This window comes from Urocitellus parryii, chromosome 9 (genome assembly GCF_045843805.1).
Source record: "Urocitellus parryii isolate mUroPar1 chromosome 9, mUroPar1.hap1, whole genome shotgun sequence".
NCBI classification, from domain to species: domain Eukaryota; kingdom Metazoa; phylum Chordata; class Mammalia; order Rodentia; family Sciuridae; genus Urocitellus; species Urocitellus parryii.
The window spans coordinates 8,511,281-8,526,206 of record NC_135539.1 but is presented as its reverse complement, the minus strand read 5'-3'; the positions used below and the strand labels follow the sequence as shown (position 1 = coordinate 8,526,206).

Genomic DNA, 14,926 nt, shown 5'->3' with positions numbered 1-14,926 from the left:
CGGTGGGAACCGGAAGTGAGGGCGCTAGGGGAACGCCAGGAAGAAGGCTGGGGAGGGTCTGGGCTGCACCCGGGGCCGGGGGCCGGGGGCGGGGCACCGGGTACAGCCATGAGGCGGGACGTGCGCATCCTGTTGCTGGGCGAGGGTAGGCGCTGGGCCGGGGACCTTGGCGGGGGCGCGGGGCCGCGGTGGTCTCGCCGCTCGCGTGACCGCCCGGCCACCCGCCCGCGCAGCCCAGGTGGGGAAGACGTCGCTGATCCTGTCTCTGGTGGGCGAGGAGTTCCCCGAGGAGGTGCGCGCGGGCGGCCCGGAGTGGCGGGCGGGCGCGGGCCGGGCGCGGGCCGGGCGCGGGCTGGGCGCGGGCTGAGGCCGCCTGTTGCAGGTGCCTGCGCGCGCCGAGGAGATCACCATCCCCGCCGCCGTCACGCCGGAGCGGGTGCCCACCCACATCGTGGACTTCTCAGGTAGGCCCCGCGCGGCGCCCGTGCCGGGCCTGTCCGCGCGCGCCTGCAGCGGGTTCTCTCTCTCCAGAAGCCGAGCAGACGGATGAGGAGCTCCGAGAGGAGATCCGTAAGGTGCGGGAGCTGCGTGGATGGAGGCGCCGGCCGTCCTCGGCCCTGACAGTCAGCATCCAGAGCGGGACTCCTGCAACACCCCCTTCAGGGATCCAGGACAGTCTAGTGCCTGCAGTGCTGCCCAGAGGCAGAGGGCCCTCCCTCCGTCTCCTTCCTGGCATCTAAGGAGGCACAGTCTCCCCTTAAACTCCTCTGCAGTCCCCTTGCCCTGTACTCTGGTTCACTGCGCAGGATCTCCAGGCTCATCTGCTATCAGAGCCCCTGGATCTAGCTCTTGCAGTCTCCATTGTATCCTGGTTGTATCCATCACTAGTTGTGTGCAGGCCACAGCAACCCAGGGGCAGCCCCCCAGCCCTCACAGGGCACATTGCTGTCCTTCTCTGGACTTTGGCTGCTTGTGACTTGAAAGTGGGAGGTGGAGTCAGGAGTCTCATCTTACAAGTAGCTTGCTCATCAGGGGTGTGGCTGGGTCTGTCCTGAGCACTTGGGCCTACAAAACAGAGCTGTGGTGCTGGGGCCTGGTATCTCCCTCTTGGGGGCAGGGAGGGACTTGTCTGAAGCTGCCTGGCCCAGGGTGATCCAGCCAGGGATACCCTGCCCTGTGAGTACCTGCTGTAATTGGTCAGGTTCCAGGGTAGGGTGGGCTTGCGAGGCTTTGGAGCTGCATCCTGTGCTGCTCAGAAGCACTTGAGACATGCTGGAGTCTTGGGGTGTGTGGAATGGTCTGAGCTGTCCACTGTAAGTGGGCAGCTTCTGGTCACCCTGTGCAGTTTCTGGTCACCCTGTGCCTTGCTGCTGTTCTTGCAGGCAAATGTGGTGTGTGTGGTGTACGATGTGTCTAACGAGACCACAATTGAGAAGGTGAGCAGGAGGGAGCACCCCATCCATCCCAAGTCCCTGCCACTGGCTCTGTCAACAGTCCCCAGTGCAGACCAGGTAGTAGTCAGTGGCCTAGGGAAAGTTTTGTCCATGCCTGTGACCAGCCCCATCTCTATTAAGCATTTCAGGAAGCCCCACATTTCTGTGTTGAGGTACTTATTTCTCCACAGAGCACCTGGATGATTGCTCTATTTAAGCCAGCATTTCCTTTCCCTTTCCAACAAAGATAGCCTTAGAAAAAAGGTCCAGGGCCTGCCTGAGGTCTAGGATCTCAGTGTGCCTGGAGGGGCTTGTAGCTGCTCAGATTAGACGCAGCCCTGCTTTCCATCGTTTTCTCTTACTGGCCTCAGTTAGCCTCAAGCTCCCCTCCTCTCCTTGAGCCTGGTGCAGGCCCTGGGTGGGCATCTTGGACTGGGTGGGATGCCTCCCTTCATGGCCAGGCTTTGCCTTTCAGATACGAACCAAGTGGATTCCACTGGTGAATGGGAGAACTGAGAGGGGGCCCAGGTAATAAGCAGGACCTTGACAGGGAGAAGGAGTGGGACTGAGCTCCAGTGGCTCCCTGTACCTGGTAACCATGGGCTTCTCCCCAGGCTGCCCATCATCCTGGTAGGCAACAAGGTGGACCTACGCTCAGGAAGCACCATGGAAGCTGTGCTACCCATCATGAGCCAGTTTCCTGAGATAGAGACCTGTGTGGAGGTAAGCAGGGTGAAGGCCGAGAAGAAAAGGGGCTCTGGTGAGTACAAAAGCACCGAGTTGCTATTGCAGGTGCTCATGGTGGCCCGCCTGACCCCACATCTGTGTCCTCTTCGGTTGCCTTCTGAGCCTGTGCTGTGCTCTTACAGTGTTCTGCCAAACATTTGAAGAACATCTCAGAGCTGTTCTACTATGCCCAGAAGGCCGTTCTACATCCTACAGCCCCCCTGTATGACCCTGAGACCAAGCAGGTGGGCAGTGGCTTCTCTGGGTATGGAGAGTGAGCAGATGGGAGTGGCAGGGTGGACCTTCCAAAGGCTGCTAGGGTGCTGAGTAGATGTTCCTGCAGCTGAAGCCTGCGTGCACCCAGGCCCTCACTCGAATCTTCAGGCTCTCCGACCAGGACCTGGACCAGGCACTGAGCGATGAGGAGCTCAGTGCTTTCCAGGTGTGCCCTGACCCAACTGCCCATCCTTAGGTAATAAAGCCCTGCTGTTCTGGGGCATTTGGCTGATCTGAAACCACTTCCTTTTGGAGACAGAAGTCCTGCTTTGGCCACCCTCTGGCCCCACAGGCCCTGGAAGATGTAAAGAGGGTGGTGTGCAAGAATGTGGTGGGCGGCGTGCAGGACAACAGACTAACCCTGGATGGTGAGGCCAGATGCTCTGTTGAACCTGAGTATGTGGGGAGAGGGCCACGTTGTTCCAGGTGCTACCCGCCTCTGCCCTTCACAGGCTTCCTCTTCCTGAACACACTCTTCATCCAGCGTGGACGGCATGAGACCACATGGACTATTCTTCGACGCTTTGGCTACAGTGACTCACTTGAGCTGACAGCAGACTACCTCTGCCCACGGTGAGTGGTAGGTGGGGCCTGGGGCCAACCCACCTGTGTGTAAGGTCCTGCTCAGAGGACAGCTGAGACTGTTCTGCAGTGTGGGCCTCTCACTCTGGTCTGCCTGGGTCCCTGTGTGTATAGAGGCCTGGGTTGAGTAGGGCCCCCTGCATCAGGCCTCATGTACCAGAGACCATGCCATCCTCCTTGCCTGGCCCCAGCTGAGGAGCCATAGGAGCCTCAGCGGGGCCTTGGCCACATGGATGGTGCTGGCAGGGTGAGGCAGGAGCTGAACTACTGTAGAGCACAGGATCTCCTGGGAGCTAGATGTCCCATACATCTCTGCAGGCTCCATGTACCCCCTGGTTGCAGCACTGAGCTTAACCACCGCGGCTACCAGTTTCTGCAGCAGGTGTTTGAGAAGCATGACCAGGTGAGTGCTACCACCCTGGTCAGCCCTTGCCGTTCCCCAGCACTTGTGACTATGGCCCTTCTGCCCACAGGACCATGATGGTGCCCTCTCACCCTTGGAGCTGCAAAACCTCTTCAGTGTGTTCCCAGTGGCCCCCTGGGGCCCTGAACTCCTACGCACTGTCCGCACTGACACCAGCCAGCTACCCCTGCATGGTTTCCTCTGCCAGTGGACGTGAGCACATCCCTTCTACCCCTGCCCCCACCCCCTGCTGCCTTCCTCACTGACGCTGTGCCTCGTGCCTCCAGCCTAGTGACCTACCTGGATGTCCAGCGCTGCCTCGAGCACCTTGGCTACCTAGGCTACCCTACCATCTGTGAGCAGGACTCCCAGGCACAGGCCATCACAGGTGGGCATCTACCCTCACCAGGCCCTCGGTCCAGCCTCTCCCCAGCATTTTTCTTCACCTGAGTCTCTGCTCACAGTCACTCGTGAGAAGAGGCTGGATCAGGAGAAGGGGCAGACCCAGCGGAATGTCCTCATGTGCAAGGTGGTAGGGGCCCGAGGAGTGGGCAAGTCTTCCTTCTTGCAGGCCTTTCTTGGCCACAGCCTGAGGGTAAGCATCTGCAGAGACCCCAGTCTCCTCCTGGGGACCCAGGGGCAGGAGAGGGTACTGTGGGGAGTGCGGGACCAGGAAGCATAAGGCTCTCTTTGTCCCTGTGACACCAGGACACCAGGGCATCCCCTGGGGAGGCTCCCATCCACGTTATCAATACAGTGCTGGTCAGCGGACAAGAGAAATACCTGATTGTGAGTGCTGGGAGTGAGATACCCATGCCACCTGGTAGATTTGTCACAGGGTGGCCCTTGGGGAGGCCAACTCCTGGGAATACCCCTCAGAGCCCCATCTGTTCCAGCTATGTGAGGTGGATGTGGACAGCATGCTGGCCACTTCCCTGGACACCGCCTGTGATGTTGCCTGCCTGATGTTTGATGGCAGTGATCCTGCATCCTTTGCATTCTGCGCCACCGTGTACAAGGCAGGGTGACACTGGGAGCCCTGCAGGTGGAGGACAGCTCTGGGGCAGGTGGCTGGTGGGCCCTGCCTCACACAGCTCCTCCTCCCACAGCGCCATTACATGGATGGCCAGACCCCTTGCCTCTTTGTGTCGTCCAAGGCCGACCTGCCTGCAGGTGTCGCCCCACCAGGCCTGTCACCTGGGGAGTTCTGTCGCAGGCACCGGCTGCCTGCCCCCACCCCATTCTCCTGCAGCGGCCTGACCCAGCCCAGCACTGATATCTTCACTCAACTGGCCACCATGGCTGCCTTTCCGTGGGTGCTTGCACCAAGGCTTTGGGAGGAGGGTGGCCTGCCTTATACCGGGGCTCTAAGGGTGCTGATCACCTGGCTGTGCTGGGTGCGGGCTGTGGAGTGGGGTTCTGTGGCACTGAGAGCTGTTCTTGGTGCAGCCTTCCAGGCCTAGCTTCTGCCAGCGGCCTGGGACACAGTGGGGGGATATGCACCCTAAGTACCCATCTTCCCTCACAGACACCTGGTGCACACAGAGCTGCGCCCCACCTCCACCTGGCTCCGGGGAATGCTGGTGGTTGTTGGGGCCACCGTGGCTGCAGTCCTCAGCTTCTCACTCTATAGAATCCTGGTGAAGAGCAGATGATGCCTCTCAGCCCCCTCTTCTGACCTAGTGGGGCCCCACAGGGGCAGTCTAGTGCAGGCTTTTGCCTCACAGCATGACTATGAGCCCCTGGGGCACTGCTGTGGTGCCCCTGCATCCCCTGCCCTTTCCTCAGGCCCCTCCTCAGGGCTGGGTGTGCCCCCAGCACTGCCCCATGAAAGCTCTGCCCAGTCTGCCTGGCTGAGCTGTGCTGAGAACCTGGGCTTGTGACCCAGAAGCTCCACTGCCTGGCCTGAGGGCTCCATGGCAGATGTTCCTGGTGGGAGGCCCTTTCCTCACCTTTGTGGGTATTGGGTAAGGTAACCATTGACCCTAGACCCAGAATTCTTAGGGCTCTCCCTTGCTTCTGGTGTCAGTGGGTATGCAGGGGCCAGTAAGTGGCTAGGCTGTTGTACAACCCCACCTTCCCATCCAGTTTGAAGCCTTGTCTGTGGCAGAAGACAGAGGTTGGGTTTCCTGATTAAACCTCACTTGTTTTTTTCCTCTCTGGGATCTCAGTCTCTGAAGACTGCTTTTCTTGAATCAGTCTAAAGTATGTTCTTTGTCTTGGTGTGATTGTGTCACTGGACCCCCCTCACCTCCCTTCCATCCCTAAGTCCCCATCATGTGACCTCAGGCCAATGTGGAAAGTCCAGTTTGGGGTAACCTGTGGTCCAAGAGCCTTAATGTCCACTGACATGCATTCTCTGTGCTCCCTCCCTTTTCTTGGGCCCCCACACTGCCTCCCCAAACCTTTCTACTCAAGTCAGCCTGGCTGAGCTGCACTGATTACCTGGGCTTCTTGTGAACCAGCTGCTGTAACAACCCACCACAAACATGGACAGAGGGAGCTCTGGCCTGAGATGAGTAGGGCCTTCAACCACAACATGGCTTCCCCAACCTGAGCCCCTCTTCCTCATCTGCCTTTAAGGAGTAGCAAGTGGGTGTCCCAGTGAACTTGTGTGCTGCCTGCTCCACAGAAATGCCTGATTTGAGGGTCTCGAGCTGGACTCTGATGTCCCCCACCTCTCTGCCAACTTAGTTCCACTGGCTTTGAGGCTGGACAGGAGATGCTATTTCTAGCTCACAATGTCCCCTGAGGCCCAGTGGCCTTAAGTAATGGCTCCATTGTATCTGCAGCAGTGGGCAACTTCGGCCCTTGGCCAGTTGCCATCGCTTCATGTTCTCCTTACCCATCACCTCCATCATTAGAAGGGTTTAGTTGCTCTGCCCAGGAGCAGCTGCTCTTCTCCCAGCTGCAGCCCTGCCCTTGAAGACTGCTGTCCGTGTGGATGCCCCCTGTTATCCTGTCTTGGGCTTCCCGGTTGGGAGGCCCTGATGCCCTGATTCTTCCACACTCCTCCAGGCCCCTGGGGTGGGGGGCGGGGGGATGCAAAAGGGTTGTTTTGGTCGTCTGAGCAGGAGCAGCTGTGGCAGGACCTTTCCCACCTCTGCTACCCACCTGGGGCTATGAGGTTTCCTTGCTGTGGCACTGGGGAGAGGAGCAGGGGTCACCAGCTGCCAGACAGATGCACTTAAGGATCTTCCAGCCCAGCGACGGGAGCGCAGGGTCACAACTTGGGGAGTCAGGAAGCCTAGCGGTCAGGAGAAGCTTCTTGGAGGAAGGGAGGCCCATGCTGAAGCTTGAGCCCCAGAAGGCTGCAAAGGAAAGCTGAAGGTCTTGATTGGGCGGAGTTTTAGACACTGCACCTTGACTGAATCGCCGTCTGAGCTTGGCAGAGGAGCTTCAGCTGCCCGGAGGGCGCACACAGTGCCTGCATCGGAACCATCCGCTTGGAGGAGGCCGGTTCCTACCTAGGGTGTGCATCCGGGACGGCGCGTCCGTGTGCGAGGGGCGCGCGTTTCGTGGCGGCGTGTGCGCGGGGCGGGCGGTTCCGTGACGCGACTTGAGCGCGGCGCGCGCCGAGCGGAGCAGGCGGAGTGGGCCGGCAGGGGCGGAGCGGAGTCGTCCGCAGAGCAGCCCCTCCCGGCCTCGGCCGACCCCGGCCCGTTGCCCGGCCCGGCTCTATGGACAGGAGCTCGCTGCTGCAGCTCATCCAGGAGCAGGTGCGTGGGGTGGGGGCCGGCACCGCCCCCCGACGATCCTCCCGCTGCGGCGCCGGGCTGGGGGAGGGACCGGGCTTCCAGACAGCCCCGCCGGACACCCGCCACCCAAGCCCCCTCTCCGCGTGCCCCTTGGCCCCTATGCCTGAGCTTCCAAGGAAAACAGCGGTGAGAGGGTGGTCTCGTCTTCTGACTCGGGCCCTCCCTCCCAGGACGGGGAGGGTGGAAATAAGGTGGGGGGAGCCCTGGGGACCCGGGCACCGTGCCCTGGAAGGACCTGGGAACAAGCCAGGTCCCAGGAACCAGCCTGCTGCTCTTAGCCAGCCCGGCTCAGCTCCATGGTCCGGGTGGGCGCACCCTCAAGCCTTGGTCGGCGGCTCCCCTACCACAGCAGCTGGACCCTGAGAACACAGGCTTCATCGGTGCGGACACCTTCGCTGGGCTGGTGCACAGCCATGAGCTACCCCTGGACCCGGCCAAGTTGGACATGCTGGTGGCCCTGGCCCAGAGCAACGAGCGGGGTCAGGTCTGCTACCAGGAACTGGTGGACCTGGTCAGTGCCACGGTGGGTGGGCAGCAGGGGGGTGGCCCAGACCTGGACAGGCACATTGCCCTGGCCAGAGCAGGGTAGGCAGGTGGCTTCTTCCTGGGGAAGGCTCATAGATTGGGGCAGTGCAGGGCCTCAGACCCTGTGGGCAACCTAAGGGGCAGGGTGCTGTGGGGGATGACACTACAGCCCATGCTGATGTCCCTGTCCCCCAGATCAGCAGCAAGCGCTCCAGCAGCTTCAAGAGGGCCATCGCTAATGGACAGCGGTCACTGCCCCGAGAAGGGCTGCTGGATGAGCCTGGCCTAGGTGTCTACAAGCGGTTTGTGCGCTACGTAGCCTATGAGATACTGCCCTGTGAAGTAGACCGCCGCTGGTACTTCTACCGGCACCGCAGCTGCCCGCCCCCTGTGTTTATGGCCTCAGTCACCCTCACCCAGGTGGGCCTGCCCACCTGCTGCCCTAGGAGCTTCCCACGGCCCTGCCCTACCCAGACCTAACACTCCTGTCCCCAGATCATCGTGTTCCTGTGCTATGGGGCACGCCTCAACAAGTGGGTGCTGCAGACCTACCACCCCGAGTACATGAAGAGCCCCCTGGTGTACCACCCTGGGCACCGCGCTCGCGCCTGGCGCTTCCTCACTTACATGTTCATGCACGCTGGGTGAGTGGGGCTGCTGTGCCTGTCGTGAGCACCATTATGTCAGGCCAGCTCAGCCAGAAAAATGCAGTCTTGAGGTGGGCCTGGAGACAGGTGGGCAACACAGCTGACCCCACCCTCCTGCGGCCAGGTTGGAGCAGCTGGGGTTCAATGCCCTCCTGCAGCTGATGATCGGAGTACCCCTGGAGATGGTGCATGGTCTCCTCCGCATCAGCCTGCTCTACCTGGCGGGTGTGCTGGCAGGTAAGGCAGGCGTGGGCCCTCTGCCCACTGCCCTGGCTGGCTGCTTCTTCACACTTCCTTCTGCTCTGCAGGTTCCCTGACTGTCTCCATCACGGACATGCGGGCCCCTGTGGTGGGGGGCTCTGGAGGGGTCTATGCCCTGTGCTCAGCACACCTGGCCAACGTTGTCATGGTAATGGGGCCACCTGGAGGCTGGGTGTGGGAAGGGGCCCACCTGGCCTGCCTCACGGCCTCTCTGTCTGCATGCCATCAGAACTGGGCTGGGATGAGGTGTCCCTACAAGCTGCTGAGGATGGTGCTGGCCCTGGTGTGCAGTGAGTAGGGGGCTGGATGGGGGAATGGGGGGCCGCAGTCTGTAAACAGGACAACTCCCACCTGTTGCTCCCTCTGCAGTGAGCTCTGAGGTGGGCCGGGCCGTGTGGCTGCGCTTCTCCCCACCACTGCCCTCCTCGGGCCCACAGCCCAGCTTCATGGCACACCTGGCTGGCGCAGTGGTGGGGGTGAGCATGGGCCTCACCATCCTGCGCAGTTACGAGGAGCGCCTGCAGGACCAGTGCGGCTGGTGGGTGGTGCTGCTTGCCTATGGCACTTTCCTGCTCTTCGCCATCTTCTGGAACATCTTTGCCTATGATCTGCTGGGTGCCCACATCCCCCCACCGCCCTGACCTACTTACTCCCAGGGCCACCTAGGCTAGGCCAAGCATGCGGTGGGTTGACCACCAGGCAGGCCTGCATGTTGCCCCTGGTGAACAGACACCTCAAGGCTGCTGCTCTCTGTGGGGCAGGTGGGCCCTGCAGTCCACTGAGCTGAGGCCAAGCCTAACACCAGCCCTGGCTGCCCCTCCCAGTCCTGGGGAGGAGGTTGCTGGGCCAGGGTTGGACAGAGATCCCTGAAGACAGCCCCAGAGAAGACACCACCTTACCAACCCCACCCCAACCCACCCCAAGGACTTGCAGTCTGAGCCTTTTGGGGAGAATGAATAAATATTTTACACGGTGCCAGGTACCTGTCCCAGGGCTTTGGAGGCTTCTCTGCCCCTAACCCAGATCACAGGAGACCCGCCACACACTGAAGAGAGCCTGGACTTCCTTCCTCCTTGTACCTCTGAACCTAGATGAGAGTGGAGTTGGAGTACCAATGACCCCATGCTATGAAGGAGCTGGTGGCACCTGGGGAGGGACTGTGGGTCTTCTACTCAAACTAAGTTTAGCAAGTGTTTATTGAGCTCCTGTGGCACCCAGTCTCCTATTTGGTCAGCCTGCCATCCAGAGAGACCTGTGTCCTGAGGTCTTGTGGCAGGTTAGCAGGCCCTGGCCCATGGCCAGGTTCACTTGGTGGGAGTCCTGTGCTTCTTGACCAGCCTAGTGTCTTGTGGGTGGCTGAGCTGGTGCTGAGATGGGGCAGCAGGTCTGGCACAGCTTCGGCTCACAGACCACATCCACTGTACTGTCTTCACAAGGGGAGGGGGTCCATCACCCTGAGGCACAAGCTGGGGAGAAGCCGGAGTGGGCCCTGAGGGCCCAACCAGTGCTCCCTGATATGGTCCTGGATGTCCTCCCAGCCCACCAGCTGCTTACTCACCTCTGTTCAGGGCTGCAGCACTCTCTTGCCCCTGGTCCAGGTACAGCAGGTAGTGCCTGAGAATTAGTGCCTGAGAATATACTGCAAGGTAGGCCGGCCTGGCACTGTGGCCAATTGGGGGGTTCCAGCTGCCCCCCAAGAGATGGGGGGATTCTCAAGACCATGTCATACATCACCAACTCTTTCCACAAGCAAGGGCACTCAGGTGCCCAGGCTGCGCCTGATTTCCCCAAGACGGTGGCGCCACCCACAACACCGAGGGTGCACAGCTTCGTGACTGCGGCGCGCTCCCTCGGAAAGCTGCCAAAGGCAGTGGCTGAACGCTGCACCACCAGCTCTGGGGGTTGTTGGCCACAAGCTGCTGCAGACAGTGCATTGAGGGAAGCCCAGGTGCGGGACCTCATCAGAGAGGCTCCGACCCCGGAGAGGCCCCGCCCCGGAGGAGGCCCGGCCCACCAGGGCCCCGCCCCTCGCCGTGGTTTCCACGCCGGCGGACGCCGTTGCTCTTCTTTTGGCCGTTGTCCCTCGCCGCCTCTCCACTCGCCTCAGGCTGGCCGCTGACAGCTCCTTCCCAGTACCCGAGGAAGGGTGGTGAGGGGAGTCCATGACGCCCTACCTGCTGGCCCTCTCCTCCCTGCCGCCCTATCAGTGGTCCAGGACCTCCAGCTGTCCCCTGGCGCTCGCGCGCTCCCGAAGCAACTTTCTGTGGCGCGTCGAGATGACGGCCCAGCTTTTCGGGTCTTCGCCGCCCCAGAGCCTGCTGAGGGCCGCCATGTTCGTGTTGAGGGGCGGGGTCACGGGGCGGGGCCGGAGGCGGAGCCCGCCGGGAGCGCCCCGCCTCCAGGTCGTCGGTCGCGCGGCTCCGCGCGCGTTCTCGTTCTGCAACCCCGCCCCGCGCCGGAAGTTCCGGTGGCGAATCGCCCGACCGGGCCGAGCGGATCGCGGCGCGGGGTGCGGGTGAGGGGCGGCCGGGCGCGGAGCCCGGGAGCGGAACCCAGTCCGTGCCGCGCGGCGTCATGAAGGGCAAGGAGGAGAAGGAGGGTGGCGCGCGTCTAGGCGCCGGCGGCGGCAGCCCAGAGAAGAGTCCGAGCGCGCAGGAGCTCAAGGAACAGGGCAACCGGCTCTTCGTGGGCCGCAAGTACCCGGAGGCGGCGGCCTGCTACGGCCGCGCCATCGTGAGTGCGCGGGGCGGGGGCGCGCCCGGCGCTCCTCCCCAGCCCGGGCGCCGCCAGCCCCGCGGGGCTTTGGGCTGCGGAGACTCGGTGGCGACCTCATTCCACAGGCGGCTATGCGCGACCCGATCCCGGATCGGGCGGGTGGGATGCTTGAGGCCGGCTGGGCCGGGGTCCTCAGCAAGATTGGGAAACTTACTTTAACAAAATCAATGAATTGGAGTCATGAGGGTGTCAGAACCCAAGGGTCTGACAACTGAGAAACCTTTAGTTTCTCGACTCCAGCCATGGCCCCAAAGCTGGGACAGGACCTGGGACATCGGGTTGTCAGCTTGCTGGGGCAGAAGGGCAAGGCGGGCCCACACCCTCTCGTGCTGGCCTTGGTCCCCAGACTCGGAACCCCCTGGTGGCAGTGTACTATACCAACCGGGCCCTGTGCTACCTGAAGATGCAGCAGCCAGAGCAGGCTCTGGCTGACTGTCGGCGAGCTCTAGAGCTGGATGGGCAGTCTGTGAAGGCACACTTCTTTCTGGGTCAGTGCCAGCTGGAGATGGAGAGCTATGACGAGGCCATTGCCAATCTGCAGCGAGGTGGGCCAACACCCTGCCTTGCCTGGGGCACCTGGGGCTCCAGGGATGGGCTGGGCAGACTAATCTCAAGTCTCCTTTCCCAGCTTACAGCTTGGCCAAGGAGCAGCGGCTCAACTTTGGGGATGACATCCCTAGTGCTCTGCGCATCGCCAAGAAGAAACGCTGGAATAGCATCGAGGAGCGGCGCATCCACCAGGAGAGCGAGCTGCATGCCTACCTCTCACGGCTCATCACTGCAGAGCGCGAGAGGTGGGCCCCTCCCGCTCCTTGTCAGGCTGCCTTCTTGGGTTAAACTGAGTCACCAGCACAGGTGTTTATTGAAAGCTAAGGTGGCACAGAGGAAGCTGGGGGGAAGATGCCCAAGGCTGGGTGGGCTCTGACATCTGCCCAGGTCCGTTTTGACCAGCTCCTGGTCAACCCTTAGGGAGCTGGAGGAGTGTCAGCGGAACCATGAAGGTGATGAGGATGACGGCCACATCCGTGCCCAGCAAGCCTGCATCGAGGCCAAGCACGTGAGGGTGCCCCTGGCCCATGTGTGTGTGTTGGGGTGTGTGTGTGAAACAGAGGGGTACCCCCGACTGATGTTGGGTTATGTGCCTGCGCATGGCCCACACATGCTCCACTCTTCACAGGACAAATACATGGCGGACATGGATGAGCTCTTCTCTCAGGTAGACGAGAAGAGAAAGGTGAGCATATATTCCCTGAAGCCTGAGAATCGAAGGTACTAGAACAGTGTCTCTTTCTATCTCTGATACTGCTCTTTTGTTACAGAAACGAGACATCCCTGACTACCTGTGTGGAAAGATCAGCTTTGAGCTGATGCGGGAACCCTGCATCACGCCAAGTGGCATCACTTATGACCGCAAAGACATTGAGGAGCATCTGCAGGTAAGGCCATGGGCCTGGGGACCAGGGCTAGAGGCGCAGCTCCAGCACACTGAGCACCCTGACCCTGTTGTAACTGCAGCGTGTGGGCCATTTTGACCCTGTGACTCGGAGCCCCCTGACCCAGGAACAGCTCATCCCCAACCTGGCCATGAAGGAAGTCATCGATGCATTCATCTCTGAAAACGGCTGGGTGGAGGACTACTGAGGACCTCGCCCCAGAGGGTCCTGAGGCAGAAGCCCCAGAACCTGTACATAGTTTGTGTCTCTGGGCCCATCCCCATCAGTTCTGCTAGTGGGCTCTGGACTGCTCCCTCTTTCAGCATAGCCCTTGCTGGGCCATGAGCCTCCCCTGTCCCTTTCTGGGCAGGAAAAGCAGGTGAGGGTGGGCTGGGCTGAGGCCCCTGCTGCTGCCACTGTCTCTGTAATAAAATCTGTGAGCACTACAGGGGCACGTGCTGGTGTATGACAAGCTCACCAGCTGCCTGCTCTGGCTAACCAAGGAAGGTTGAGATGAAGACACTGGTGTCCAGGTTGAGAGTGGCATGCCACCAGCGGTCAGGGAAATACAGCACCTGAGGGTTGGACCAGAGAGGATATTAGTCAGGGAAGTTTGGGTCTGGCCCCTGCTGCCAGCCACTAATCTCACTGGCCCAGATGGTACACCTGGTGGGGGATGTGGAGCATAAAGATTGGACACTTTTGGGCCTGGCCTGGTCCCCCTACTTGTCACTGACCTCACCAGCTCGGATGGTACACTCCAGGGGCCGCTCTGATGATGTCAGGGCTGGGTATGTGTCCTGCAGCCAGGCCAGTGTAGTTTTGTTGGGATGGAACTCTGGTGCCTTCTCAGGTGGGTAGAGGAACCAACGCTGCTGGCAGGAGCATGAAGTCACTATTGGGTCTTGTAACCAGCAAGTCCCAAGCCTCAAGCCTCAGCCCTCAGCCTATACATACCTTGCGGCCGTAGATCACCTCTGAGAACCCCGGCCCATGCCAGTGGAAGGGCACCCCAGAGCCAGCTCCTGTGGAGTCAGTTATGAGCAGCTGGTGACTAAAACAACCTGCACTGGCTTGCATACACCCTCACACATGATTCCCAAAGAGCACCTACCCGCGATTCCAAAGCTATAGGCAGGGGTGGTTCCCAGCAGACGAAACGGGGGTGGTGAATAGTGCCGAAAGAGCGATGCCCACTCAGTGAAGTTGTTGTCCCCAAAGAAGTACAAAGTGTCTGCCGGCAAAGAAGGAAGTCCCCCGGTGCCAGGATCTGGCACCCAGGGACTCCCAAGTGTCCCATACCTCTGCTGTTAGGTCTGGCTCACCGTTCCCCAGGGAGGCAGGATCCTGAGGGTGTAGCAGCTGCTCAACGTATTCCTGGAAGGGCAGATCCACTTTGGGGAAAAAACACTGGTCAGGACCGGGTGATTCTGCGTTCAAGACTAAGCATGTTGGTCCCCCTTGGTGTGGAAGCTCACCTTTCCGGTAGGAGTAGGTGTTGGCAGTGCTCAGCCTCACTACATTGTCCCCAAAAGAAGCCAGCAGCCTTTCTCGGGAACACAGGGCCTGGAACCTCTGCGGGGACCAGCAGAAGGCTTAGCGGCAGGGCGGGCAGAGCCCGCGGCCCGCGGCGGGCGCCAGCACTCACCGAGTTGTCCGTGAGCCCCTGCAGGATGACCGGCCTGAGGAAGGCGTACCTGCGGAAGGAGGAGCCGCGCTCAGGTTCGGCGCACGCCCGTACCCGCCCCCCGCGAGCTGCGGGCCGAGCCCGCCGTTCCCGGGCTCTGCGCGCACGTACTGCTGCATGAACTCGGCGTAGGTGAGGTCCGCCCGACGCTCCACGGTGCAGCGCTCCTCTTCCGCCACGGCCGCCGCCGCCGGCCCGCCCAGCCGCCTGCGGGCACAGCCCGGTCAGCGCCGCCCGTGCCCCGACGCCCAGCGCGCCCTCCCGCCCGCGCCGCTCACCATCCCCCGCCGCCCGCCTCCCAGGAGCCGGAGCCAGGTCGAGCCAGCGTCGCCAGCGCCGCCAGCGCGAGCAGGAGCGCCCGCGGCCCCCGCGCCATGAGCCTCGCGAAGCACGCTGGGAGCCAGCGCCCGACCGAACTGT

General features: G+C 61.5%; 4 protein-coding genes across 11 annotated transcripts; 3 read left to right on the top strand and 1 right to left on the bottom strand.

Moving 5' to 3' along the window:
- Window positions 1-34: 34 nt before the first annotated feature.
- Window positions 35-5,560, top strand: Rhot2 (ras homolog family member T2). 5 transcript variants are annotated; one of them, XM_026385493.2, is made up of 19 exons: window positions 35-145; window positions 234-292; window positions 383-464; window positions 532-623; window positions 1,383-1,436; window positions 1,909-1,961; window positions 2,048-2,156; window positions 2,303-2,404; window positions 2,503-2,601; window positions 2,695-2,803; window positions 2,888-3,008; window positions 3,336-3,420; window positions 3,491-3,633; window positions 3,708-3,808; window positions 3,885-4,015; window positions 4,129-4,209; window positions 4,317-4,439; window positions 4,530-4,732; window positions 4,949-5,560. In XM_026385493.2, the coding sequence occupies exons 1-19, from the start codon at window positions 109-111 to the stop codon at window positions 5,073-5,075; spliced, it is 1,911 nt and encodes a 636-aa protein (XP_026241278.2). In that variant the 5' UTR covers window positions 35-108; the 3' UTR covers window positions 5,076-5,560. The 5 variants fall into 5 exon arrangements, with proteins under 5 accessions (XP_026241278.2, XP_026241279.2, XP_026241280.2 ...); XM_026385494.2 differs by having other exon boundaries at window positions 4,530-4,736; XM_026385495.2 differs by having other exon boundaries at window positions 36-145; window positions 532-575.
- Window positions 5,561-7,024: 1,464 nt separating this feature from the next.
- Rhbdl1 (rhomboid like 1) lies at window positions 7,025-9,515 on the top strand. Its single transcript, XM_026385537.1, has 8 exons — window positions 7,025-7,139; window positions 7,528-7,689; window positions 7,899-8,123; window positions 8,199-8,347; window positions 8,475-8,587; window positions 8,659-8,759; window positions 8,841-8,901; window positions 8,981-9,515. The coding sequence occupies exons 1-8, from the start codon at window positions 7,101-7,103 to the stop codon at window positions 9,250-9,252; spliced, it is 1,122 nt and encodes a 373-aa protein (XP_026241322.1). The 5' UTR covers window positions 7,025-7,100; the 3' UTR covers window positions 9,253-9,515.
- Window positions 9,516-11,056: 1,541 nt separating this feature from the next.
- On the top strand, window positions 11,057-13,265 carry Stub1 (STIP1 homology and U-box containing protein 1). 4 transcript variants are annotated; one of them, XM_026385283.2, is made up of 7 exons: window positions 11,057-11,344; window positions 11,733-11,931; window positions 12,015-12,180; window positions 12,338-12,464; window positions 12,564-12,620; window positions 12,706-12,822; window positions 12,902-13,265. In XM_026385283.2, exons 1-7 carry the CDS (start codon window positions 11,186-11,188, stop codon window positions 13,025-13,027), a joined length of 951 nt encoding a protein of 316 aa, XP_026241068.1. In that variant the 5' UTR covers window positions 11,057-11,185; the 3' UTR covers window positions 13,028-13,265. The 4 variants fall into 4 exon arrangements, with proteins under 4 accessions (XP_026241068.1, XP_026241069.1, XP_026241070.1 ...); XM_026385284.2 differs by having other exon boundaries at window positions 11,058-11,344; window positions 12,356-12,464; XM_026385285.2 differs by having other exon boundaries at window positions 11,058-11,344; window positions 12,338-12,443.
- Window positions 13,266-13,297: 32 nt separating this feature from the next.
- On the bottom strand, window positions 13,298-14,922 carry Jmjd8 (jumonji domain containing 8). The gene is made up of 9 exons (XM_026385287.2): window positions 14,785-14,922; window positions 14,618-14,713; window positions 14,468-14,516; window positions 14,298-14,394; window positions 14,145-14,213; window positions 13,934-14,053; window positions 13,777-13,844; window positions 13,557-13,691; window positions 13,298-13,394 (listed from the first exon to the last, which is right to left on the bottom strand). The coding sequence occupies exons 1-9, from the start codon at window positions 14,880-14,882 to the stop codon at window positions 13,314-13,316; spliced, it is 813 nt and encodes a 270-aa protein (XP_026241072.1). The 5' UTR covers window positions 14,883-14,922; the 3' UTR covers window positions 13,298-13,313.
- Window positions 14,923-14,926: the final 4 nt, after the last annotated feature.